Source organism: Microcebus murinus, chromosome 22 (genome assembly GCF_040939455.1).
Source record: "Microcebus murinus isolate Inina chromosome 22, M.murinus_Inina_mat1.0, whole genome shotgun sequence".
NCBI lineage: Eukaryota > Metazoa > Chordata > Mammalia > Primates > Cheirogaleidae > Microcebus > Microcebus murinus.
The window spans coordinates 6,949,210-6,975,882 of NC_134125.1; the positions used below are offsets into that span (position 1 = coordinate 6,949,210).

At 44.2% G+C, this 26,673-nt stretch overlaps 1 protein-coding gene across 2 annotated transcripts in view; it reads left to right on the top strand.

Annotated features, from left to right (window-relative positions):
- Window positions 1-21,896, top strand: part of IFT81 (intraflagellar transport 81) — a 122,694-nt gene extending 100,798 nt beyond the window's left edge. The window contains exon 20 of one of the 2 annotated variants that reach the window (XM_075996540.1): window positions 21,621-21,895. In XM_075996540.1, the coding sequence (XP_075852655.1) occupies window positions 21,621-21,683 (63 nt within the window). In that variant the 3' untranslated portion in view covers window positions 21,684-21,895. Of the gene's footprint in view, window positions 1-21,620 lie in introns of both variants that reach the window. The other variant, XM_075996539.1, reaches the window with a different exon arrangement.
- Window positions 21,897-26,673: the final 4,777 nt, after the last annotated feature.

Genomic DNA, 26,673 nt, shown 5'->3' on the forward strand with positions numbered 1-26,673 from the left:
CTTGCACATCTAGGGTGGTGGTGATGGTTGCACAACAGTGTGAATGTACTTAATGCCACTGAGCTTACACTTAAACTGGTAATTTTATATTATGCATATTTTACTGCAATAAAAAATATTAAATAATTTCGTAAATCTAGATCCTAGGACCTAGAATATTTCTATCTGGCTCCCAAGCTATCTCTTTTTCTGTTACCAAAGGATCTAAGACACCCAGTTGGTAATCAAAAGCTCTTACAGGGAGCCTGGAAAGTAGCTGCAGACTCTTTTTTTTTTTTTTTTTTTTTTGAGACAGAGTCTCGCTTTGTTGCCCAGGCTAGAGTGAGTGCCGTGGCGTCAGCCTAGCTCACAGCAACCTCAAACTCCTGGGCTCAAGCAATCCTCCTGCCTCAGCCTCCCGAGTAGCTGGGACTACAGGCATGCGCCACCATACCCGGCTAATTTTTTCTATATATATTAGTTGGCCAATTAATTTCTTTCTATTTATAGTAGAGACGGGGTCTCGCACTTGCTCAGGCTGGTTTCGAACTCCTGACCTCGAGCAATCCGCCCGCCTCAGCCTCCCAGAGAGCTAGGATTACAGGCGTGAGCCACCGCGCCCGGCTTGCAGACTCTTAAGGTATTTTTATTTCTAAGTATGTAAGTATGTTTCTGCTGTGGCTGGCAACCTGACCAGGAAAATTATGTCTCTGTCTTTGTGTAAAGCTATATAAACTGCCAAATTCTTGGGGGAGGTTCTCCTTTTGTCAGTATCTCACAGGCCATTTCTCCATTTGTTGATACACATTCTTTAGTCTAATTAGAGGGTAGTAGAGTAATTAATGTGCAGTTTTCTCAGGTCACCCATGGTAGAGGTGCACCGCCTGCGGGATTGCAGTAGCACTAGCTGTCATGTGTACAAAGACCTGAAGGGTGGGTAGAAGGTAGCCCCATAATTGAAAGGTCACAGTCACCTCAGCTACACATCTTTTATGATGTGTCTGCCTTTAGGTGGCTGACCTTATTATTTTTGGATTCTTAGTAGTTTCTTCTCAGAATTTGACCTTATAAAGAGGTTTGGGGCAACTCTTCCATCTGATCTTTTGCCCTGGGTCCCAGTCTTCCTTTCCCACTTCTTACCAATAATAAACACCCCTTTTCTCCTATCTTATCTATTACACCTGTGCGTGCATAGATATATGGTGTAAGGGAAGGGCATTCCAGGGCATAGATCATTTTTAGTTTAAGACTAGTATAAAGTGTAGGGATAGTCAACCAAACCCAAGCCTGAGTGCATTGGCAGCACTAATGTTAATGTTAAAAAGCATTAACCAGTCTTCCAATGCCATGTCCCATCAGTCCCTCCTTTCACCTTGTCTTGGCATCTTTGGACCCCTGTAGTGGTGTTTTATCACATTCCTCCATTCAGCTTTTGAGGGCCATTGCATTTGCCTTTGTCAGCTGCTGTTTTCTGCCCTCTGCCTGATGAGATGCAGGGTCTATAATGCAGCTCTGCCCACTCTTGGCCCTTAAGGGAGTTCCCTGACAATGTCAGTTAATTTCTACATCCACTGGTACACAACCCTATTAGGAGTCTGTTATATTTTTTAAATACTTAAGACCCCACAATATCATTTGCAACCAGATCAATCCATTCCCCTCTCTTTATACCTCGAAGAAAACAGGAAGGCATCCTTTTAGTCTTTAAGAGTCAAAAATCTGGGTGGCCAGAAATAAGTTGGCCCTACAGAGCCCCCTCTGTGTGAAAGGGCAGCAGCGATGGTAGACAGTATGGAGCTAGCTACTGGCATTCATGCAGAGCTGTGGGCCCTGTTGGTTCTAAAGGCTCAGCAGCTATTCCATATAAGCCACTTCCATCCCCTGGCAGTGACTTTGGGGAGTCTATTAGCTTTGCTCCCTAAAGTTAGATTCCAGGCTCTCTTAGAAGAATAGTAAGGGGAGGGAAGAGCAGTGGAGATGAATGAGAGAGAAGCAAGAAAAAGATTTGTATTGATGCTAGAAAAGAAATATAAGCTCCTTGTGGGTTTTTTAATGTAAAGTAGAGTGCAGATACCTTGACCAGGCCAATGCTTAGTTCTCTCCTCCCTAAGTCCCTTCCAAACTCTCTCTCTCTTTTTCTCTCTCACACACACACACGCAGATACACAGAGCAATTTAAAGCTCTGATCTGGCCGGGTGCGGTGGCTCACGCCTGTAATCCTAGCACTCTGGGAGGCTGAGGCAGGCGGATTGCTCGAGGTCAGGAGTTCGAAACCAGCCTGAGCAAGAGCAAGACCCTGTCTCTACTATAAATAGAAAGAAATTAATTGACCAACTAACATATGTAGAAAAAATTAGCTGGGCACGGTGGTACATGCCTGTAGTCCCAGCTACTCGGGAGGCTGAGTCAGAAGGATTGCTTGAGCCCAGGAGTTTGAGGTTGCTGTGAGCTAGGCTGACACCACGACACTCACTCTAGCCTGGGCAACAGAGTGAGACTCTGTCTCAAAAAAAAAAAAAAAAGAAAAAAAGAAAGCTCTGATCTGGAAAATCTTTCCACTAGGGCGTCAGTAGCTTGTCTTGTGATGACAGGTTTAATGGTGTTATATCCCTGCATTCCTCTGAGACCACCAACCTAGAGGCCACGCCCTACTGACCTGGTTCTCAGGAGCCTGAGATTAAGCAGGAGAACACAGGTCACTACCACTCTAGGAGTCAGAAGAGCAGCTTTCTGCTTTGGGTGAATCACTCTGATTTGCGGGGTTTCTGTGTCCGTAGTGCTTGCCCTCTCTGTAATTCAGGGTCCCAAACTATAAAATGGGACTGATGGTTCTTGTGTCGGAAATGTCTTGAGAACAGAGTAAATTATGATCTTCAAGTGTTTATGCTTCTAGAGGCAAGGAAATAGGCAAATCCTGTGTTTTTCTCTTTTTTTTGGTTGAGATAGGGTTTCCTAGTCTGTCTTATATAAGTCCTTAGAAAACCTTTGAACAGAGAATAGAGTGACAGAAAGGAAACCTGCTCACAAAAGAAGGGAACCTTGAAATGCCTTACGTCTTTCCTTCCAGAGATGTTCAAAAGAATCTTTAGTAATTTCTGGCCAGCAACCTGGAGTAGGGGGTGGAGGTGATTTATTTTTCTTTCTTCTAGTTTTCCTTTCCAGTCTGCTCTCTCATGGAGTGATGCTAGTTGGGATGGGCCACGGGTTATGGGAGAAAACAAGGTCCCAGCCGCTCAAGGCTGCCTCTTGGATAATACATGATCGGCCTGCCCCTCTGTGAACCAGAAAACCCCAGCCTTTTTATTGATTAGTGTTTGTTGTTAAAGGAAGCCATGGTCTGTGAGAGCTGGTTCAGAGCCCCCTGCTGTCTGCGATAAAGCATATCACATATCTGGAGGGCAGTGGGAAAGGCTGTGGCTTCCCAGTCATCTCCTGGCAGTGCTGGAGTACCGGGTGCCCAAGGGCTAACTGTAGGTTTCTTATCCTTTTGGAAGTGCCTCAGGTTCTCCTGTTTACTATTGTATTAGTCTCCTGTTGCTGTTGCAACAAATTACCATGAACTTAGTAGCTTAAACAACACAAATGTATTATCTTACATGCCTGGAGGTCAGAAGTCCAAAGTGGGTCTTACAAGGCTAAAGTCAAGGCTGCATTCTTTCTGGAGTCTCTAGGGGAGGATCCATTTCCTTTCCTTTTCTAGCTTCTAGCGGCCACCTGCACTCCCTTGGCTTGTGACCCCTTCCTCCATCCTCAAAGCCCGTCACTCCAACCTATCTTCATCATCAAATCTCCTCCCTAACTCTGGCCCTCCTGTCTTCCTCATGTAAGGACCCTATGATTAATTGGGCTCCAGCCCTGTCCTTTCTTGGTTTTCTAAAGATTTCTCAAGAATAGGAGTTCTAGTCATTGTCAGCTAGGAGCCAGTTGGGTAAGTACATTGATTGGTGTTTGGAACTTGCCTTAGGTCAGGAGGTGGCCCAAAATTACAGGCCTTTTGACCTCCAAAAGGGGATGATGACTGCTGAAAAGAGTCCAGGAATAAAAAGAAGAGGAACTCAAATACCTGGATTATAAGAAATTCCATTGATAAGGGTGAAAGCAGGCAGTAGGGCCTGTGTGACATCACCGCAGCCTAGTTAACAGCCTTGTCTGTTGCGCCAATTTTGGAATTACTTCACCAAAGCACCACTATGCCTTCCATCTCTTACTGCCTTTATTTTTAGTTTTGGGTATTTTCTATTGTTTGAAGGTTGCCTTGCAACCCGTTTGCCTGGAGGATTTAAACAATATAGAGTTTCTTTGCTGAGCAGCAACAGTAGCCAAGAGAGACTGAATATAAACTTTTAAGTCTATTTTCTCAGAGTTTGTACATCAGCGATGGCTTTAAACAGAAGAGCTCACGCCCCCAGCTTGCCTCTCCCTGGGGGAGGGGAGAAGGGTGGCTGGTGGAGAACATTTTGTGTTCTCTTATCTTTCATACTAGTGGAAGAGGATAAGCACCAGAATAGGAAAACAAAATATCTGGCTATTAATATACCCTAAGTCCTCTAGCACATGGATTGGATTTGTTTATTTGTGAAAGGGAAGGATGCTTTTCTCTGACCTCCGTGAGCTCTCCTGCCAGCTGGGAGGGAAGCGGCAGAGCGGTGCCCTCCATAAGGTGAAGGGGACAGGGAACGATGGCCTAGCTTCCTAGGAAAAAAGAAAACCCTGAAACTTTTCCCAAGAAAAGTTGCTTTTCAGGCTCAACTTGCTTCAAGCCCCAGCAGCGCATTCTGGGAAATTAAGAACAAAAGAAAAAACAAGCAAGAGAATTTACCACCTCTGTTACCCTATTTTTGCCCCACCCAGGGAACCAGAGAACTGGGTAACCTTGCCAGAAGAGCGAACACACAGGTTCCTCAAGACAACCACTTACTTGACAGTGAGCAAGGCTGAAAACAGAGCGCTTCCCTGCCCCAGAGAACAAAGGCTGGAAAGAGGAAAGAAAGCAACCCTGCTCACGTTTGGGGGTGCTGTCCTTGGGCCCCTTAGTGGTTTGAATGAAGGATGCCTGAGTAGGTAGTAGTTTTCTAGATGGCTAGTTAATGATAAGCCTTCAGCTGGGAAGGAGCCAGAAGGGAAGAGATTTCCTTTGGGGTGGGAGCACACACACGTCTCTAAGCCCCGCGCCTGCTGTATCGTGCCAGAGTTTCCAGGGCACCCCCTTTGACTATCTGAAGAGGTCTCTGCTTGCCACCCACCCAGGGCAGGTCACCTCAGGTCCCCGAGAATGTTGGCCTAGCCAGGAGCTCCAGGCAGAGGCACCACAAGGGGAGTGCAGTGTTGGCACGGCCTGCCCTCTCCAAGAGCAAACAGGGACAAAGGTTGGTGTACTTACGGCTGCCTGTGCCTGGGCGCCTGCCACGCCACATGCCCCAGGTTGTCCTGGCGTTGCTACATTAGGCAGGAATCTGTCATCTCTGTGCCTGCTGGGTCACCCATTACCCCAGATCTGATTCCCAGGCAGGGAAGGTTTGCACATCAGAGTGGCAACGAAAGCTTCGGCATAGCTTTAAAACAGAGAAGCTGTCTTGTCTTTACCTGTTCAGCGGGGAGCCAAACGTGTTTCTGATGAATGTTATGATGCTATCACAGAAATATGTATGAAAGGAAAGAATTTTTAAGCTAGCCCTCCTGTCTGTCTGAAAAAGCGAGCTCTGTGTAAACCACAGCTCTTTGGGCATTCTTAGAATTTGAACAAACTTTCTTTGTGATTATTTCTTATACTGCATTTCACTGCCACCCCAGTGTGTTTGAATTTGTCACTGTCACAGCAGATCTAAGTAGCCATTGGGATTCTCTGGGAGAATTCAGACAAGTTGGAGGCCGCTGAGGTTGCCGAGTGTAACCAGGTCTGGCATACACTTGGCGTGAGAGAGCAGGAGGAAGACGGCTTGGACATTATGAATCATTGAGGCTCCAGCCCACAGCCTTCTTGTTTGGGAGCAGTATCAGAAGTGGTGTCGTTTTTTCTTCTTTATACCTTAGAATAGCCTTCAGCCACCAAAATGATGATATTGTAGCAGCTAACATTCATCGTGCTACTATACTAAGCACTACGTGAATTATATCATTCACTTTCCACCTCAAACCCATGAAGTAGAGAGAGCACTGTCCCCATTTGTTTTTTTTTTTTTTTATTTTATTCACTGTCCCCATTTGTAGGTGAGGACCAAGGCTCAGAGAAGTGGAGTGACATACTTAAGGTGATCTGCTATGTTCCTCTGCAATTATGACTTGCTAGCACCCTGTTCTTAAAGGAGAGGAAGAAAGACTATGAGGACAAGTATTTCTGAGGGCTGTGGTTGTGTACAGGTTTCTCAGAAGCTAGGGCCCTCTTGATTTATGTCCCATGGGGCCATCTGAGGAAGTTGTTTAGCTTCTGAGGTGATAGATGAGGGCTAGGTCACTTCTGTTTGCAGAGCGTGGGCTGAAGGGTAAGTCAGGACATTTCTTCTCTGGTCCCCATCAGGGGCTCCTCGGCTGACTTCTGTGGCTGTGTTTATACCATCATTTTTAAGACATCAGTACTAGCATAGCAGCTCTAAGCCCTCTCTTCCTTTAGCCATCCTCCATGTGGAAAGAGGCCAAACAGGAGATCTTCCTCAACCATTTCCCCTCAGTGCAGCTGGTACCAACTGGAAACCTAAGACATAGAACACGGCAGTCCAGCTGAAGCCCAGCTAATCTAGATTTCTTTAGAGGCAGCAGGAAGCCACTCCATGGCCTGGTGTCAGGTACCCTCTCAGGGCCCATGTGTGCTCTGCTTGGTTTGACCCTGAGGGGTCAGGGTCAGGTGGTGGGTGAATCTATCAATACTTATTCTGTAGATTGGGACTGCCATCCGCAACGTACAGAAGAGGGAAGAGGAAGCCTGGGATTGGGGTATTTTATTTGGAGCCTTTTCTGGAAAAGTAGTCTTTTTGGAAAAGGAGGGTGGTAGAGGAGTTTCTACAGAATGGAAAGATCTCCCTACGTTTGTTCTAGAAGGCAATGTCAATCCAATACCTTGTCCCAACCTAACCAGAATGCCTCTGGTTGTCCCCAGAGCCATTCACTGTGCCCTCCCCCTGGGCATGGAACTCCTCTAAGGGCTTGCAGTGCTGGCAGTAGACCCCTGGCTCTCCTGGCTACCCCCGCAGGCCACAGGACCCTCCAGTCTATTGCTCCAGCCTGGTGCCCAGAGTCTAGTTCCATCCTGCCAGGCTGCCCCTCTGTGTCACATAGGCTACGCACAATGGGTTTGCCCTATTCTGTGTTTCCAAATTATACTCACTGGCAACCGGCACCAGCTCTCCCCTCCCAGTGTCCTGATAGCCCTGGTTAATAAGCAGCTCACATAAAGACACCAAGAACTGCTGCAGGAAGCAGAGAAAGGCTGCAGCTCTCCGAATACAGTCCGAAAAACTCTGGACTTGGCCCAGGGACTCGGTGGTGGTTTCTGTTCTCTGCCCTTTGGAAGCCTTCCTCACTGGTTATAGAGGGAAGAGAAGCCCGAATACTCAGTCTAAAGCTGTAGTAGACTGTAAGGCAGTCAGGTATTTATTAATCAGCGACTCTTATGAAGCCTGATCTCTCTTCCTGGAGGAATATTAGTCCTTTTCTCTAAAAGAGACCAAATTTCTGCCCTTTAATCTTTCAAGTATAGTTCTAGAAGAATCTTAGGTCCCTGTTAATTCAAGCACTAATCTCCCACTTTTCCTCTCTCCTGTCTTATGAGCTACCCAGGTGATACTCACTACCTACCCACCCTCTCATTCTCCATCTCCCATAATATGTCTTATCTCCCATGGTTTGGAGATGTCCTTGAGATGTCCCTGTGGAAGGAAACAGTGGGGAATATGTACCAGACACCCCCCATTGTCACCTTGCTCTGAATCCATGCCTACGTGGGGAGCTGGATCCCTCTCCCTGGGTCTGCCTAACGTCAAGGTCCTAGTCACCTTTGAAGCCTCCTGCAGGTATCCTCACTGCCAATAGAGCCTTTTCTGAAGCCCAGTAGTGTGACATTTTGGACTTGGAAATCCCTAGAGAAATATGTCTCACTTAATCCTCACCAAGTTGGCCCCCAGCAGAGACACTTGCCTAGCCAAATCTGTCAGGTACCACTAGTTCCTGCAGTAAACATTCCCTTTGTTCCAGGCATTGTGTTCAGGGCTGAGAATACAGGATAAACAAGATAAAGTTCCTGTCCTTGTGGAGCAACCAGAGTATCAGAAGAGACACTCTTCCGAAAGAAGAGTGAAACAGAGGGGCCCTACTTGTTTTGAATGCTTCATACCCTATGTCTCTTTGCTCTCCCAGGCTCTCCAGGTCCCTACTTCCTTGCCATTTACCAGCTCTATAACTTCAGCTGTTTAAGACTCAGATTTTTCATCTGTAAAATGGGGTTATTAGTAGTATCTACCTCATAGGGACATTTTGAAGATTAAATGAAATAATGGGCCAGGCATGTTGGCTAACACCTGTAATTCTAGGACTTTGGGAGGCTGAGAGTGGAGGATCCCTTGAGGCCAGGAGTTTAAGACCAGCATGGACAATATAGCAAGACACTGTCTCTAAAAAAAATTTTGGAGATAGGGTCTCACTCTGTCACCCTGGTTAAAGTGCAGTTGCTCACTGCAACCTCAAACTCCTGGACTCAAGCAATCCTCCTGCCTCAGCCTCCAAAGTAGCAGAGGCTACAGGCGTGTGCCACCACGTCCAGCTAATTTTTTCTATTTTTAGTAGAAACGGGGTCTCATTCTTGCTCAGGCTGGTCTTGAACTCCCAACCTCAGTGATCCTCTGGCCTCAGCCTCCCAGAGTGCTAGGATTACAGGTGAGAGCCACAGCACCCAGCCACAAAAAAAAATTTTTTTTTAATTAGCCAGGCATGGTAGTATGTTCCTGTAGTCCCAGCTACTTGGGAGGCTGAGGCAGGAGGATCACTTGAGCCTAGGAATTTGAGGCTGCAACAAGCTATGATCATGCCACTGCACTCCATCCTGGGCAACAGATTGATATTCTGTGGGGGGGAAAAATGAAATAACATTATTTGTAAGACACATAGCAGTGCCTGGCACATAGGACTCAATCAATATTGGCTGTTCTTATTTTTCTCTTGAGGATAATATTTGCCAGGGAGAACAGTGGAATCAGGCAGAACTGGATTGAGACCCCAGTTTCCCCAGGCACTATTTCTCTTGGGCAAAATCATCTCTTTGAGCATCAGCTTCATGTATAAAAATAAATTACTTCATAAGAACAAATTCATTGATACATGTGGAATGAAAGTACCTAACACACAGCAAGTGTTCAACACATGTAGCCTCTTGGAACTTCTGAAGGTTCCAAAGACCCTAAAGCTCAGGGGAGGTGGAAGAGACTCAGAAAGAAGCCAGCACCTCTGTTAAGAAATGTCCCCAATCCTCTTGGTTAATCCGGGAAGCTTGACTTTCCCTGATTTAATTCTCATGCTCCCAGAGAAGCGTGTTCTGTGATAAACTGTGTTCCCTCCCTCTGTCCTCTGTGCCTCTGCACTAAGTACCAGGAGGCCCTTGTCCTGTCCACACTCAGTCATCACCCGGCCCGAGATACACATTCAGCTCCTCTAATCTTCTCCACAGCCCGACCACCCTCTCTCTTCACTCCCCACTCCATCCCTTGTTCCCCTAGCTCCTTAATTAAATTAAGGGAAAGAAGAGGATTTAGATAGGGTTGCTAAATATATTCCTGTTTAGGGGAGAGAGTCAACGAGAAGAGTTTGGAGGGGGAGGTGGAATGTGAACTTCCTTAATGGAATGTGCCCTGAGAGCCTCCTTTCTCCAGAATAAGCCCCAGACCTATCTGGATAGACTTTTCTCTTTGGCAAAGTGCTTTCACATGCATTATCTCATGAAGATACAGACTGTGGTGGCAGAGTGCCCACTCCCCGGAAAGGTCTGCCAAGGCCATCGGGCCTCGTGAGCTGGTTTGACCCTGGTCTATATATTTAACAGGACACCCTGGTCCAAACAGGTGACTCGGCTTTCTGCAGAGCATGACACCAGCAGAGCGGCCACTTACGTCTGGAGGTCACAGGTTCCCTTTCTGTGTTCTCCCTGTACTGGATTCCAGATCTTTTCAAAAGTTTTATTTTTAAAAACTATGAAAGTGTTTATTGTAGAAACATTTGAAAATACACTAAAGTATAAATGAGAAAACAAAAATCATCCATAACCTACAATTTAACTACTGGTAGTATTTAAGGGCACATCCTTTAGCTGTGATTGAAATGCTTGCCTCTATTTGTACATTTATGTATACATTGCAAAGTAGGATTATATACAAATTCATTGTTTATGTTTTGCTTTTATATTTATTATTTTTGTGTTTCAGTTCATCAAAACTTCTGCTGAAATATTATTTTACAATAGCATGAATTGGAGTTTTTCCCTTACTAGAAAATTATGCATGTCCATTATGAAATAATCACTGCTTACATTTATCTAGTCTTATAATAAGCGGGGAGCTCTGCTAAGCACTTTACATACATTATTGCATTATCACATTATCACAGCAACTCCCCAAGCTCAATACTGATACTCATTTACAGATAAGGATAGTGAAGCCCAGAATGAGAAAGAACTTGTCCTAAGTCCCCAAGAGTTTAAAATGGGCAGGGCATGGTAGCTCACTCCTATAATCCCAGCACTTTGGGAGGCAGATGCAGGAGGATGGTTTGAAGCCAGGAGTTTGAGACCAGCCTGGGCAACATAGCAAAACTCTGTTTTTACAAAAAAGTACTTAAAAATTAGCAGGGCGTGGGGATACACACCTGTAGTCCTAGCTGCTAGGAGGCTGAGGCAGGAACATCACTTGAGCTCAGGAGTTCAAGGTTACAGTAAGTTATGATTTTGCTACTGCACTCCAGCCTAGGTGACAGAGTGAAACCCTGTCTCAAAAAATAAACTAAAATAAAATTCCTACATGATTTCACAACATGGGCATGTACATTTTTAGATCATATTGTGTATACCAATGGCCATTTTTAATGACTACATAATATTCTCCAGTATGGATTTATCATAATGAACCATTGTCTTTTTTTGGATATTTGTTTCCTTTGGGTTTTTTTTTTTCTACTATAATGAAGCAATTAGCATCTTTGCATAAAATCATCTTTGTTTATATCTCTTGTGATTTCTTTAGCATCATTCCTTGAAATGAAGTTATGAGTCATCCTTTTTAACACATTGACTGCCACACTAGAAAAACATTTTCTTCCCTGGGGCCACAGTGTTTTATTATGAAAATAGAATAAAAACTTCAAAAAAATGATCCTTTCTAATTTAATGAAAATGTTATTTTTTGTTGTTTTCTGTACGTTAATTATATGCAATGCAATCCACATTTTTAGAATTAGATTGTCAATATTAATTGTAACAATAAGAACATCAACAAGTAAGATTTTCACTAACCAACTGCAGGGTTTTGCTTCACAAGGCCTCAGACTCAAAACTAGCATGAGTTAAATACAACTCACATGGCAATTAATGTGTTAAAAGTCTTTTTACATGTTATCAAGTGACTTTCCTGAAAGCCAACTGCACTCCCACCAGCATGTGCAAAAGAAGATCCTCTTTAAAAGCAATTCTGTTTAGTAGCAAATTCCATCTCTTTGATTTGGTTTACATTTCCTTGATGACTAGTGAGATTGAATTTTTCTTTCATGTGTTAATTAGTCAGTTGTAGATCTGTGAGTGACTATCACAGAGATCACAGAGAATAACTTTGTCATTCCTGCAGGTTCTCTCTCTCTCTCTGTTGATTTTGTGTTTCAGTCTGGATCTAGCTATTTTAGGGCTTCCTCGGTGAGGGGAAGAATGTTTCGGATTCAATATATCCCACAGAGCCTCAATCTTCACGAGGACCCGTGTCCCTGCTCTGGGCCCTCCTTCCTCCCGCTCCCCCCAGCCATTCTGTGAGGCTTGGGCACAGTTGCCCCACCTCAGAGGAAAGGTCAGAGCTCAAGATTTCCCTCTGTCGAAACTGAAGCTCCAACCTGTAATCTCAGGCCTTTCTGGAGTTCATATAGTTTTATTCTGGAAGTAACCAAGCTAGAGCCAACAGGCCCATGCCCTCTGCTTTCCCTTCCCAGAAAACTTAAATTCCTTTTGTTTCTCAGGGGAGGTGAGAATGCGACGGAGGCCAGAAAAAGAAAGTCGCTTTCTCATGAGCCCCATGGCTGAGGTGGCAGGGGCCCTGCCTGCTGGGTTTCTGACAGGGGTCCCATCTTTGAAGAGCCCTGTGATCCGCTGAGCCAGGGAGGAATGCACTGTCATCTCCAACAGGGTGTGTGATCCCCATCCTCTGCCTGGGGCTGTGGAAAGGCAGAAGGTGCAGCCCAGTGCGGAGGGGAGTCAGGTGCCAGCTGGTTAGTCACTGCACTCACATCTGGCTCCAGCTGCCTACCTGGATGCACAGCCTGCGTTCCCCTTGTGGGGGGCTCCCACCCTGCAATCACCTGCCCCACCTGCTGCTCCAGGACCCCCTAATGCCTCCTTCCCAGGCTTCAGATCAGGCCATACCTCCCAGTGTGCTCTTCCTAAACTCTATGGTCTTTCCTAAGCCACACTAGCCCCCATTTACCCTACCCCTCCACTTAGGATCTTTCTTCCTCTTCCATCTTTGGTCCGGGTGTTGGACATTCAGTTTCATCAGGTTTTCCCTAGATGGAAGCAGAGAGGACTTCAGAGCCCTGCAGGTTAGGGAAGTGGCTTCAGGACTGGACAGTAAGACCTTTCTTCAGACTCTTTTTTTATGTTTTGTATTTTTTATTTTGGGATTTTAATTTGTAGTACTGCCCCAGTGAATTTCTCCTTGTCTCAAAACATTTGGAAGAGACAAAGAAGTAGGGAGGAAAAATCTCCCCAAAGATACAGGAGATCAAAGAGCACTGACTGGGTCTAAGAGGGTTTTCTGATCTGCTTAGTTTATAGGATTTGAAGCTACAAACCAAAACGAAGAATATCATGTAATTACAAATCCTCTGGGGAGATTTTTCACCCTCCTTCACAAAATGCCAAGTTCAGAGACACTTTCCTCACAGTTCCCAGTGTACATTGTGGGAAACATGGTTTTACAGCTTAACCGTGCACTGAGGGTTTAACCTGTTTAGATCTCAGGTTTATTTAGGGTCTCCTGCTAGACTCCACCCTTGCGTGTGTGTGCAGGCCTTGGACTTTGAGCCCAGTACTCTGAGCCCTAAGGAGCTGTGAGAAGATATGTTCAAGTTTAGCAATTTGGCAAATTCCCTCAATGCTGGTTCAAAGGCCTCTTAAGCCCCTCAATCTCACTTGTTGATCTAAATATCACCTACTATCTCTCCAGCTAATTAATACAGATGCAAAGTTTCTTCTCAATATTTAGCCCTTTAGGCTTTGGATTTTTTGTTTTGTTTGTTTGTTTCTTCAGGATGCAACCTGACCAGTAAGAGGAAAAATAATATTACAGCTTTTTAAAAGCTTGTAGTATTTATAGTATAGCAAGATGAATGACATGCCTACTTGCTCATCTGGGCATTCTTTTCCCTCCTTTTCCCTTTGTTACTGAGTACTTACTCTGTGCTAAGCATTGTACTAAATGACTTTAAATATGCTATCATTTAATGATCAACAGAGTCCTTTGAGAACACCCACTTTTCTGGCAATATAGTGGACAAAGTACATTAACCACTCAGACTCCTGATGTGCATAACTCCTGTGTGTTTTTACGTCAAGATAGTGTCTTCAACTCTATTCCCTGTTATGAGTCCCATTTCAAAAGTCCCCCTTCTGTTATTCTGGCATGTCTCGTGTCCCAGCCCACCAGGGGTGTGGAAGTGTGTTCTACACCATGAAAATGTTGGTGCTTGTGAAGGGACAGGAATTATGAAATGCATCAGAGAACTAAAGATGGCACTCCACTTATGCCTATGCTAGGAGAGCTTCAGTAGTGTCATCAACAAGACTGTGTTCTCTGAGTAGAGCAGAAGTTAGAATTAAAGAAATAAGCTGGGTGTGGTGGCTCACGCCTGTAATCCTAGTACTCTGGGAGGCCCAGGTGGGAGGATTGTTTGAGCTCAAGAGTTCGAGACTAGCCTGAGGAAGAGCAAGACCACATCTCTACTAAAAAAATAGAAAGAAATTAGCTGTACAACTAAAAAAAATATATATGTAAAAAAAAAAAATTAGCTGGGCATGGTGGCACATGCCTGTAGTCCCAGCTACTTGGGATGCTGAGGCAGGAGGATTGCCTGAGCCCAGGAGTTTGAGGTTGCTGTGAGCTAGGCTGACTCCACGGTACGCTAGCCCGGGCAACAGAGTGAGGGTCTGTCTCAAAAAATAATAATAATAATAATTAAGGAAGTAAAGATGGAGCAGCCATGACTCTGACTCTTAAGGGGTCAGCAAGATAAAGGTGGCTGAAGGCCAAGTAAGTGGTCACCCACAGCATGATGTGAATTCAGGGGAGGGTTTCCAAGGCAGCCAGGAAGTCTTTCTGGAGACAGCTACTCAAGGTGGACCATGAAGGGAAGATGTAAGACTTCAACAATGACCTCTTGGAAGGAGACTTTCCTGCAGGGGGTAAGGAACAAGCAAAAGCACAGACATGGAAATGCAGCTGGTACATTTAGGAATTCCCAGATCATTCTAGCTGCTACAGAACATATGTATAGGGTACTGCTTCAGGCAGGGTTCTTAGAAGTCAGGTAATGGTAGGTAGGGGGGTATTATACTATTTTCCCCACTTTTGTCATCTTTGAGGATTTCTGTAATAAAAGCTTTTTTTTTTTTTTTTTTTTTGAGACAGACTCTCACGTTGCCCAGGCTAGGGTGCTGTGGCATCAGCCTAGCTCACAGCAACCTCAAACTCTTGGGCTCAACTGATCCTCTTGCTTCAGCCTCCTAAGTAGCTGGGACTACAGGCATATGCCACCATGCCCAGCTAATGTTTTCTGTATATATTTTTAGTTGTCCAGCTAATTTCTTTCTATTTTTTTTTTTTTTTTTTTAGTAGAGATGAGGTCTTACTCTTGCTCAGGCTGGTCTTGAACTTCTGAGCCCACCTCAGCCTCCCAGAGTGTTAGGATTATAGGCATGAGCCACTGCGCCCGGCCTATAATAAAAGCCATTAAAAAATATTAAGCTACCAGGATGTGTATAGGGTAAACCAAGATGGGGAGAGATTCAGAGGAAAGGGACTCAGTAAATATATTATTACCTTCTTATGGAGGTAAAGATCAATGGAGGCAATTATCCCATTATCTTTCTCTATTCCCAGTTCTCCTGCTGGATGTCTTTTTGGTAGAAACTTAGGATACATGGAGGTAAATTAGGTTAATGAACCGCCGTTAGGGATGACACCTTATTTTTCTGGGGTTGACTGAGAATAGGTCAGTTCACTGATACAGGTTTCAGCCTGCCCATGTTTCCAGCAGACATAGCCTTAGTAAGTACTTGGCTCAAGAATTCTTGGGCTGAGAGGTAAATCAGAATTTTTAGAACCTTTTCATTCTCCTATGTCTTCAACTCTATCCTTCACTGAAACTAGAAAGTCAGCTTCCAGCAGGCAAGAATGTTTGAAGGTCTTTGCGCCTCCCTCCATACCTGCCACCCTCCCCCACAAGCCTAAGGAGGACCTCTGGACACTAATGGATCAAATCTCTGGCTGAAGCAGAACGAGACAGGCACAGGTGGGACGGAAGCTGCAGGTGCAGGACTGACCCTGGGTAGAAGATGATTCAGGATTCGCCAGCTCAGGACTGGCAGTGAGCCAGCTCGTTTGCTGTACAGAAAAGAAATAGACTCTAACTTTCTAGTCTAACGTGGCGTGTAAAGGGAAGATTTGAGCAAGCGCTGCATCTTCTGTGTCTTGGGAACTGAATTGTGCATGACTCTGTGCCTTCCCCTTTAAGAGCTCAATGCTGTTGAACCTTGGAGCCACAGGTAACCCTGAGGAGCAAGAGAACCGAGAAGTTTCTACAAACAGTTTAGATTCTGTGCACTTGGGCCTCTGAGCACCAGTTTTACCCTTTTCAGTGGACTCAAGAACAGAATGACAGAATGAGGTCGACAGACTCCACCTGACAGTTACATCTCCCTCCTTAGAAGAAAGAGGAGGAAAATAAGAAACAAGTGGTAATGCTTCCCAGTTTTAGAAAGTGAAAAATAGCTGGTATGGAATTGGTTGGTTCTGTCACTGGGAACTTGGGTCCTGTGCCGGAGGCCTACCTCATCTGGAATCACCCTTGGAGGCCTGATCATGGGGGCTGGGCAGGGTGGAGCTGCCAGAGCCCCGAGCGCCTAGTGTAACCAGAGTTGAATCACAGGACAGAGCAAAGGTGAAAGGTGGGCTTGCCAAACTGGGGTGAGGGGGCAAAACTTAGGGGCAAGACAGTGTAGCAAAGGAGGTGGGCACCACTGTTGGTGGGAATGTAAAACAATATGGAGGTTCCTCAAAAAGTTAAAAATAAACTGAGTGTGGTGGCTCATGCCTGTAAATCCAGCACTTTGGGAGGACGAGGCAGGAGGATCACTTGAGGTCAAGAGCTTAAGACCAGCCCTGGACAATATAGCAAAACTCTGTCTCTACAAAAATTCAAAAATTAGCCAGGCATAGTAGCTCATGTCTGTAGTCCCAGCTATTCAGGAGACTGAGGTGGTAGGATCACTTGAGTCCTGGAGTTTGGGGTGAGCTATGATTACACCACTGCACTCCAGCCTGGGTGACAGAATGAGACTCCATCTCTAAAAAAAAATTAAAATTAAAAATAGAATTACCATATCATCCAGCAATCCCACTACTGAGTATATTTCCAAAGGAAATGAAATCAATATATCAAAGAAATATATGCACCCCTATGTTCACTGCAGAACTATTCATAGTAGCTGAGAGATGGAAGCAACCTAAATGTTCATCAACAGATGAATGGATAAAGAAAATGTGATATATACACACAATGAAATATTATTCACACTTAATGAAGGGAATCCTGTCATATGCTACAACATGGTTGAAACTTAAGGATATTTTGCTAAGTAAAATAAGACAATCACAAAAAGACAAATACATGCATGATTATACTTACATGATGTATCTAAAGTAGTCACCTCTTAGAAACAAAGTGGAATGGTGGTTGCCAGGGGCTGAAGGGAGAGAGAAAAGAGGAGTTGTTCAGTAAATATACAGTTTCACTTTTGCAAGATGAAAAAGTTCAAGAGATCAGTTGCACAACAATGTGTATATAATTGATACTACTATACTATAAATTTAAAAATGGTTAAGGCTGGGTAGGGTGGTTCATGCCTGTAATCCTACCACTTTGGGTGGTCAATGCCAGAGGATTACTTGAGCCCAAGAGTTGGAGGTTGCAGTGAGCTGTGATGATTCCACTGCACTGTAGCCCAGACAACAGAGTGAGACCCTGTCTTGGAAAAAAAAAAAAAAAAAAAAACAAAAAGGTTAAGATGATAAATTTTATATTATGCATTTTTGAGCACAAAAAAAGGAACTGAATCTAATTATGCATGGATTGCCTCAGCAATGAATCTTGGGGTGAGGCCAGGTGCAGTGGCTCACACCTGTGAGCCACTAGGAGGCCAAGGCAGGAGGATCACTTGAGATCAGGCGTTAGAGACCAGCCTGAGCAAGAACAAGATCCCGTCTCTACAAAAAATAAAAAAATTAGCCAGGGCCGGGCGCTGTGGCTCACGCCTGTAATCCTAGCTCTTGGGAGGCCGAGGCGGGCGGATTGCTCAAGGTCAGGAGTTCAAAACCAGCCTGAGCAAGAGCGAGACCCCGTCTCTACTATAAATAGAAAGAAATTAATTGGCCAACTGATACATATATAAAAAAAATTAGCCGGGCATGGTGGCGCATGCCTGTAGTCCCAGCTACCCGGGAGGCTGAGGCAGAAGGATCACTTGAGCCCAGGAGTTTGAGGTTGCTGTGAGCTAGGCTGACGCCACGGCACTCACTCTAGCCTGGGCAACAAAGCGAGACTCTGTCTCAAAAAAAAAAAAAAAAAAATTAGCCAGGCATAGTGGTGTGCATCTGAAGTCCCAGCTACTTGAGAGGCTGAGGTAGGAGGATTGCTTGAGCCCAGCACTTTGAGGTTGCTGTGAGCTATGATGACACCACTGCACTCTAGCCAGGGTGACAGAGTGAGACTGTTTTCAAGAAAAAAAAAGAAAATCTTGGGGTGGAAGCCTCATATATGATGACTAAGGTGAAAATTAACTACAGTCAAAACAACCCTTGAACCTTGTCTGTAAAAAAACTTTAAAAATTAGCTGGGCACAATGGCTTGTGCCTGTAGTCCCAGCCACTGGGATCCCAGAAGTTTGAGACTAGAATGGGTGATAAAGCAAAAGCTCATCTCAAAAATGTCCACAACACAACCCTTGAAAGTCCCTTAGATTGCCAACGATATACATTATATGTGATTTAGTATAAACAATCACCTTATACAGTAACGCTCAGGCAAACTAAAGTTTTGGAATGATTGAGGTAGCTCAGGGGAAGGGCCAAAAGGAAGGGTGATATGCAGATGTCTGGGCATTCACACCATTGTGTCTTTACGAACAGTATAACTACAACATTCCTAATGGAAAATGGGAGAGAAAGGTGGGTGCAGGAAATATTCTTGCTGACCTGCAGGTTTTGCTTGATTCTTTTTAAATATTAAAGCTCTATCAAAAGTCTGACAATTGAGAAATGGTCATCCGCCAATACCCCCACAGTGCCAGACCCGTGGCAAAGTGGCCTCCCCTGTCTTTAAGGTAGGGGCAGCCTTCACAGGTGGGGAGACAGAGAGGGTGGGACCTTATTATCACAGGACACACTATTCACAGGCTCCTGTGATGTAAAATTTGGCAGCCCTAAAAGAAGTCTCATCAATTTCGGAAGCAGGAGAAAACCAAACAGAGCTGAATAAAGTCTTCTGGGGATGAAAGATAAAGGGAAATTTCAACTTTGATTTTATATGGGAAACCTAACATTGTAAACTACTTACAAAAGAGACACAAGGGAAGGGAACAATGAGAATTTCAGCTTTTTCTGTGATGTTTTACTTGTTTATTTTAAATATGTATATAACTATAAAGCAACAAAAAGGAAGTCACTGGAGCTACATACATGTATCTATGTGAATAAACCTAAAAAACCCCATAAAGGTGAGTAAAAAGAGCAAGATGCAGGATAGGTACAGAATCAGTGAGGTCTGTGCAAAATTTGAAAAATACAAAACAATACAGTTTTGTAATTGTTTATGGATCTATACAGATGTAGTAAAACTATAAAAATATTCAGGCCGGGCGCTGTGGCTCACGCCTGTAATCCTAGCTCTTGGGAGGCCGAGGCGGGCGGATTGCTCAAGGTCAGGAGTTCAAAACCAGCCTGAGCAAGAGCGAGACCCCGTCTCTACTATAAATAGAAAGAAATTAATTGGCCAACTGATATATATATAAAAAATTAGCCGGGCATGGTGGCGCATGCCTGTAGTCCCAGCTACTCGGGAGGCTGAGGCAGAAGGATCACTCAAGCCCAGGAGTCTGAGGTTGCTGTGAGCTAGGCTGACGCCACGGCACTCACTCTAGCCTGGGCAACAAAGCGAGACTCTGTCTCAAAAAAAAAAAAATAAATAAATAAATATTCATGAGAATGATAAACCCCAAGTTCAGGATGGAGGTTACCAGTGGAGAAGAAAAGAGGAGAATGAGTTCACGGAGCACACAAGGAACCCTGGTGTACCCATAATGTACACCAATTATTTCTGAATGATGGGTATATGGTTATTTATTGCATAATAATATTATTGTGCTTTTTTTCTATGCCTGAAATATATCTCACTAAAAAAAAAGAGGGAAGATATGAAGCCTCTATATCCTCAATAATGTTAATGGATGTGTTTGTTGTTGTGAGATTAAACCCAGTGGATTATGTTTTAGGAAGGCTGGGCCTTAAGATCAGCCTAAGGTAAAGGTGTCCATGACGTCTCTCTGCAGCTTCTACCAGGTGTGTGCTAGCCACCTCACACTCGTAATCTGTCATGTAACCTACATGAAAACTACATGAGGTAGACTCTACTACTATCCACTTTTGATAAATGAGAAAATAGGGTCACAGGTTAAGTAGCTAACCTAAGATCATACAGCCATTACCTCGTGGCTACAATTCTCTGAATTTATTTTTGCACAATTTCCAAGAGATGTTTTGAAGACTGTGATGACATTGAATCATGTAGCTGGAAGAACAGGACAAATCCCACCTACTGTGGGACATGTGGAAAATCCTCTCTGAGGATTATCATGAGCCTGAAGTTTGGCTCGAAAGTATAATACTAAGCCCTTTCCCTTCCCTCCCCACCTGACTCTTTTTAATTGACATTTAGTTGCTTGCAGTCAGATTTTGTCCAATCTCTGTGCCTTTGGGCCCCTAATTTGGGGGACTAGGGAACCTAGACCCATCTTTTCTTGGATTTCCTCTGACTTCTCATTAAATTATTCCTGGGTACACTGGGCTCTGTGTGCACATCTTGTTTTATTTCCCCTTTAAAGCACCCTGCTTTAATTGGGCAATCATAATGCCTTTCTCCCATTGTTGGTAGGGCAGTAGGTAATCAAACTTTCAATTTTAAAAGTTCTGTAAAATGAGGTCAGCAAGATGTGTGGGCATTGAGATGGCACCCAGCAAAGGAAAATGACTCTTGGTGGCTCACATTGTTGTGGGGCTTGTTTGCGTTGCTGTGCAGTTGTAATGGAAAACGAATAAAAATAAAAATCCCGGGGCCCTTTTTGGCCAGCACTTGGGAAGTTAATCCCACTGTCCTGGCAGAATTCCAGCTCAGGTCACTGCTGGTGGTGGAAGCCTCCTCGTGCAGCTTTCAGTGGCCATAACCTTGCTTTGCCTCTCTTTCTCGGGGACACATCCTGGGAATGAAACAGCTGTCCCTTCCCCACCCTCTAGAAGGCTACACTTCAGTGGGACTCAGAAATATCCTCTCTCCTTACCACAGTGGGGAGTAGGCCCAGCCCTCCCAAAACATAACCACTTGGTTTAATGTCGCAACAAAAAACACATCCATTAGCATTATTGAGTATATAGAGGTTTCATAATTTTCTCTCTTTTTAAAATTCAGATATAATTCAGGCACAGAAAAAAAGTACAATGATGTTATAATAAACACCCATATACCTACCATTTAGAAATAAAACATTATTGGTAGAACAGGAGTTCCTGTGTGCTCTTTGAACTCATTCTCCTGGGATCAGAAAATTAAACTGGTCCAAGGACCAGCCAAGGAGATATTTGCTGCAATCAAAATCTTTGTGTGTATGTGTCTCTCTTTGAGTGCTTCTCCAGAATCACAGATTCCTAGCATTAAAAGATTTTTCAGGAAACATCTAGTTTATTTCTAAAACTTCATGTATATATTCTCTCCATTTGTTTTATAACATTTTATTATGCAGATTTAAAGTGTTTCTATATCTGAACTACTGAGAAATTTCTCTCTCCTCCACACCTATATGCTTTTGTTGCTTCTTTTAATTGCTTTACAGATTTTTTTCCCTAATGTTTAACTCTCTTTCCCATAGGAAATTTATTGCATTTCATGGTGTAAGGAATGGATCCAAGCTAATTCTTCTCCATACAAATAATCTTCTATCCCCAACAATGTTTACTGAATAGTGATTTCTAATTGTGTGACTTCAGCAAATGGTTTAACCTCTTTGAGAATCAGCTTTCAGTATCTGGAAAAATAGGAATGATAACAACACCTACCTTGTCCTAAGGATAAAATGAGACAACATGTGACAAGTTCCTGGCAAATGTATGCATGGCAAGTGTATGTCTAATAAATGGCATCTTCTGTTTTATCTCTTTTCCTTTCTTTTTATCTGCATCAGCCTATTTTTTTCTAGAACGCTTTTATGTACCAATGAAATCCAACGTTGCTGGAATGGTCCAAAGGTTGTCTATCTCCCAGGTTTTATATTAGGAAGCTACTAAGTATAACAGAAAGGTTAGGAAGAGGGAAGGGGATGAAGGCACTTTGTGGAAAAGACCCACCCTAGGGACACATGTGCTGTGACTGCAGCCCCTTCTCTCTCCTCAGGTTAGAGAATCTAACTCCCCTCCCCAAGTTGCCATGTTAGATCTTTGGGGAAATCTGATTTCTGAGGACAAAGCTCTAGGTGTGGGTTGTTTTATTTTTGGGGATTGGGTGGGGGTAGGAGTTGGCCGTGGGTTTGCTGCATTCCAGGAAGAGGGAGGACTGCTCTCCTCTGATGAGTCATGGAAGAGAAACGTCTAGTGTTTGCAAACGTCCCCAGCCAAGCCTCTGCTTTCTTGTACTCCACCCATCCCCCACCCATGCACATTGGACCCACCTGAGAAGATTTAAATGTTAAGCTCCAAGGCCAAGGAAGAGGCCATGGCTCTACCACAATTTGAGATGGGGAGCAGCTAAGAGAAGGGGAAGAGTGGTCTTGTATCTCTGGACTCCAGCATGTGAGACACAGGACAGGACCTTACAATGGGTGTATCTGTCTCCAAATCAGGACATGCTGTGGGCGGTGCAGGAAGATCAGGTGAAAGAACTGGACTTTCACAAGGGATCTGACATCTGCAAAAGGCTGGGAGAGAAGCCATGGTTGGGGAAAGAGCAGAGGAGATTGCAAAGAAGAAGGCAAGGGCTAGGGAGTGAGGGGAAGTCTTGCAACTGGGGGAAGCTATGAACTGTTTCTTTCAGGGGAAGATGAAAGATGAGCGGGCTTGGAGGGACGGAGCAGGCGCGGGTGTGCTGCCATGGACCACCAGCCTCAGCCTCAGCAGAACGCTGGAGCCAGATGGGGCTCGTGATGCGTCCTCCCAGATGGAACGGATCGGGCATGTCAGACATGCTTCTCTTAGGATACACAGTGTCCCCCTCGCTCTCTCGGTCCGAAATCAGGAGAGAATCACAAGGTGACTTGGGAGGGCAGCCAACCTCCTGGGATCTTTTGTGAACTATCAGGTAACTACAGCAGGATCACAATCAGAGACCTAAACATGCCTCCACCACCCCCCCTTTATTTTCTATTGTGGGACATCAAGGGAGCGAGCTGGTCAGCTTGGGAACAAAGATCCTATTCTAGGAATTTGTCCACAGCAACCCTATCCGCTGCATGCACCGTCCTTGGATTTCTGCCAGACTGAAACTCGACCTGCTCAAGGCTGCTGCCACTACTGCAGAGCAACACCCTGGCACCAAGCAGGGATGGGAGAATCAGAAAATCTCATCATTTAAAATTCAAATTGCATTTAATCACTCTTCATTTTTCTAGCAGGCTCAGGAGACCATGTCATCTCTGCATTTTAAGTATTTCACTGTTTAAGGTCTAAGCACCTTGGGGGGTGAGGAAGAAGGGCAGCTGAGAACAACTTTTGAAATCTTTCCACAAAAATCAAAGAACAAACCGACTGGAGGGAAAAATAGCTGCTATATTTAAACTACATTATCCCATCAGGGAGCTATGGTTTTGAGAACCATTCCACAGTACTTTGCTTGGCAATGCTATATGGGTTTCTCATCTTTATTTCTTTTTTTTTTTTTTTAAGATGGCAACCATTTTTTTTTTTTTCAGAGCAGTAATTGCAAAGGAAGTACTGGGCTTCACTGATTAATTTGGTAGATATTGACTGAGCATATGCTGCATGCCTGGCACTGAGCTAGGCTCTGAGTACGCAAAGCAAATAAGGGAGCACTCAAGGTCCTCAATGCAAATAATCATCATGCATTTATTCAAGAACTTTTTACTGTGCGCCTTCTAAGTGCCTGTGATCTCTGTTCTCTTGGAGTTTGTAATCTGGGGGAAGAAAACAGACAATAAGCAAGTGATTTAGGGAGATAAGTGCTATGAAAGAAAGAAAGTATTATTCATATGTGTGTTTGCCCATTTTCTATTCCCTCTGCCCCAAATGCTGCTCTTCTTGGCTCTGAATATTCACATGGTTCCATTTTATCCTTGGCTCACTTCTCAGAGGGAGGTGATCACCAATACTGGCCCCCTCCTGTCACCCTCGCATGTGAATCCATGAGCCAGTCGAGTGGAGATGGCAGGTCTACAGCTGGATATGTGAGTCTGGACACACAAATGTGCATGTCATCAATATGTAGCTGGGGTATAAAGCAATAGGCCCAGGGAAAGACTGTAGGTAGGGAAGACTACCATGTCCTGAGCCTCAGGACACTTCACATTTAAAGTTAAATAGAAGAGGTACATGAAAAGAAGGTTGAAAAGGACCAGCCAGAGAAGAAGGAGGAAAACTGAAGTTACTATACTAGAGTTGTATAATATACAAAGTGCCATGTGAGACACAGAACCAATGGCAACTGATTTCTGGAGTGGTGAGGATGGAAGTGATGGAGAAGGCCACTATCAAGGAAGGCTTCCAGGAAGAGGTGCAATTTGAGCCTTCATCTCAAAGGATGACAGGGGTTCACCAGGCAGATTCAGGCAGAAGGAACAGCCTGAGCAGAGGCTCAGAAGAACAGAGAAGGGTTCATTGTGGTAGGAGCTTAGGATCGAAGGGGAGGTTGTGCGGATATATGGCAGATGAAACTGAAAACCGCAATGGAAGAATCTAGAGCACCTTCAACCAAGGTTTCCAGTGTTCTGTGCTAGTTATTTCTGCTTCTTGCAAAGTGGCTATATCTTTGACTTTCCTCTGAAGTGAATATCTTCTATTTGGAAGATTTTACATTAGCAGACCCTTCTGATAACAGCACCAGGATTTTCATCTGGGGCCTTATTTTCCAGGGTGCAGGTCCTGAACTAGCAGCATCAACATGACCTTGGAACTTGTTAGAAATGCAAATGCAGGCCAGGTGCAGTGGCTCATGCCTATAATCCTAGCATTCTGGGAGACCAAGGCAGGTGGATTGCTCGGTCAGGAGTTCGAAACCGGCCTAAACAAGAGCAAGACCCCATCTGTACTATAAATAGAAATAAATTAATTGGTCAACTAATATATAGAGAAAAAACTAGCCAGGCATGGTTGCGCATGCCTGTAGTCCCAGTTACTTGGGAGGCTGAGCCAGGAGGATCGCTTGAGCCCAGGAGTTTGAGGTTGCTGTGAACTAGGCTGACGCCACAGCACTCACTCCAGCCTGGGCAACAAAGCGAGTCACTGTCTCAAAAAAAAAAGAAATGCAAATGCAAATCCAGTAGGCCCACCCCAGACCTACTGAGTGAGAATTCTTGCCCATCAATAGGTGTTTTCAGAAGCCCTCTGGGTGATGCTGGGACATGTCAATCAAAAACATTACTGTAGGGAGCAACTTCCCCACTCTGGATGCATGCAATTTAGATGGGACTGACCACAGTCTCTGCTTCCAGAGAGGGGCACACGACCCGGAGAAAATCTAAGGTCTTTCTCTCCATCGAAAGTGCTAAACTAGTGAATTGTAAACTGGAGATGCTGGGAGCCGTGTCTGCTGCCTGGACAGAGCTTGCCTGAGAATAAAAAGCAAAGGAAAGAGACAGTGCCAAGAGATGCCCAGTGACTTTGAGCGCCTGCATCTAGCTATTCTGAATTTGGAGTATACTTCTAATAAGTCTCTTTTTATAAGCATTAGATAGTAAATTGATGAGCCCAGGAGTTTAAGACTAGCCTGAGCAATGTATCGAGACCCTGTCTCTACAAAAAATAGAAAAATTAGCTAGGTGTGGTGGCGCACACCTGTAGTTCCAGCTACTTGGCAGAAGGATCGCTTGAGCCCAGGAGTTCAAGGCTGCAGTGAGCCATGATGATGCCACTGCACTCTAGCCTGGGCAACAGAACAAGACCCTATCTCAAAAAAAATAAAATAAAATAAAAAAGGAAATTGGGTTTTTAATACTCAACTATCAAAAGAATGTTTATTTAATGCACAAGGGGGAAAGCAGATTCTAGAAAAGATGTTCTGTTAATTTTGGCAAAGTCTCATAAGTTATGGTTTGTGGGCATGTAGAAAATTGGTGGTCACTAGGGGCTAGTGTGTGTTCAGTAACACAAGCCATGCCCAAGTGAACACATTTCCATGAAAAGATCACTAGAATGTGGATTTGGAGACTGTTGTAGACAATGTATTGGAACTGTAGTCCTCTCAGTAAGTTCTTAAGGACAAAGTAGAGAAATGTGGGCTACATAATAGTGCAGTAGACTAATGTCTGCAGAATGACCTTAGGTGACTTTAAATGACAAAGAATTTAAATAGTACAGACAATCCTGCCCATCATTCTACTCAACAAATATGTGTCCCAGAGATGACAGATGTGACTTGGTTGGACAGCCTTAGTTCTCACCACTATCTCAGTGTACACATCTTACTGTGCCATTTCTGATTGTAGTACATAAACAGGTATTTTTCATATAGCATGACCCTTAAGTCAAATTGACTACATCAGTTGCTCAACCAAAGGAAGAATGATCTATTCCAACACTATATAATAAAGTATTATGGGAAATAAGGAGGCAGGAAGTACCTTATAAGATTTTCACTTTACTGACTTTGGGACTTGTAGTCGAGTTGATTTATAACAGTTGAACAATTAAATACAGTTTATTGGTTATTTTCAATCTGAAATGAATGTCTAGAAGTTCTATTGGATAGAGATATAGAAG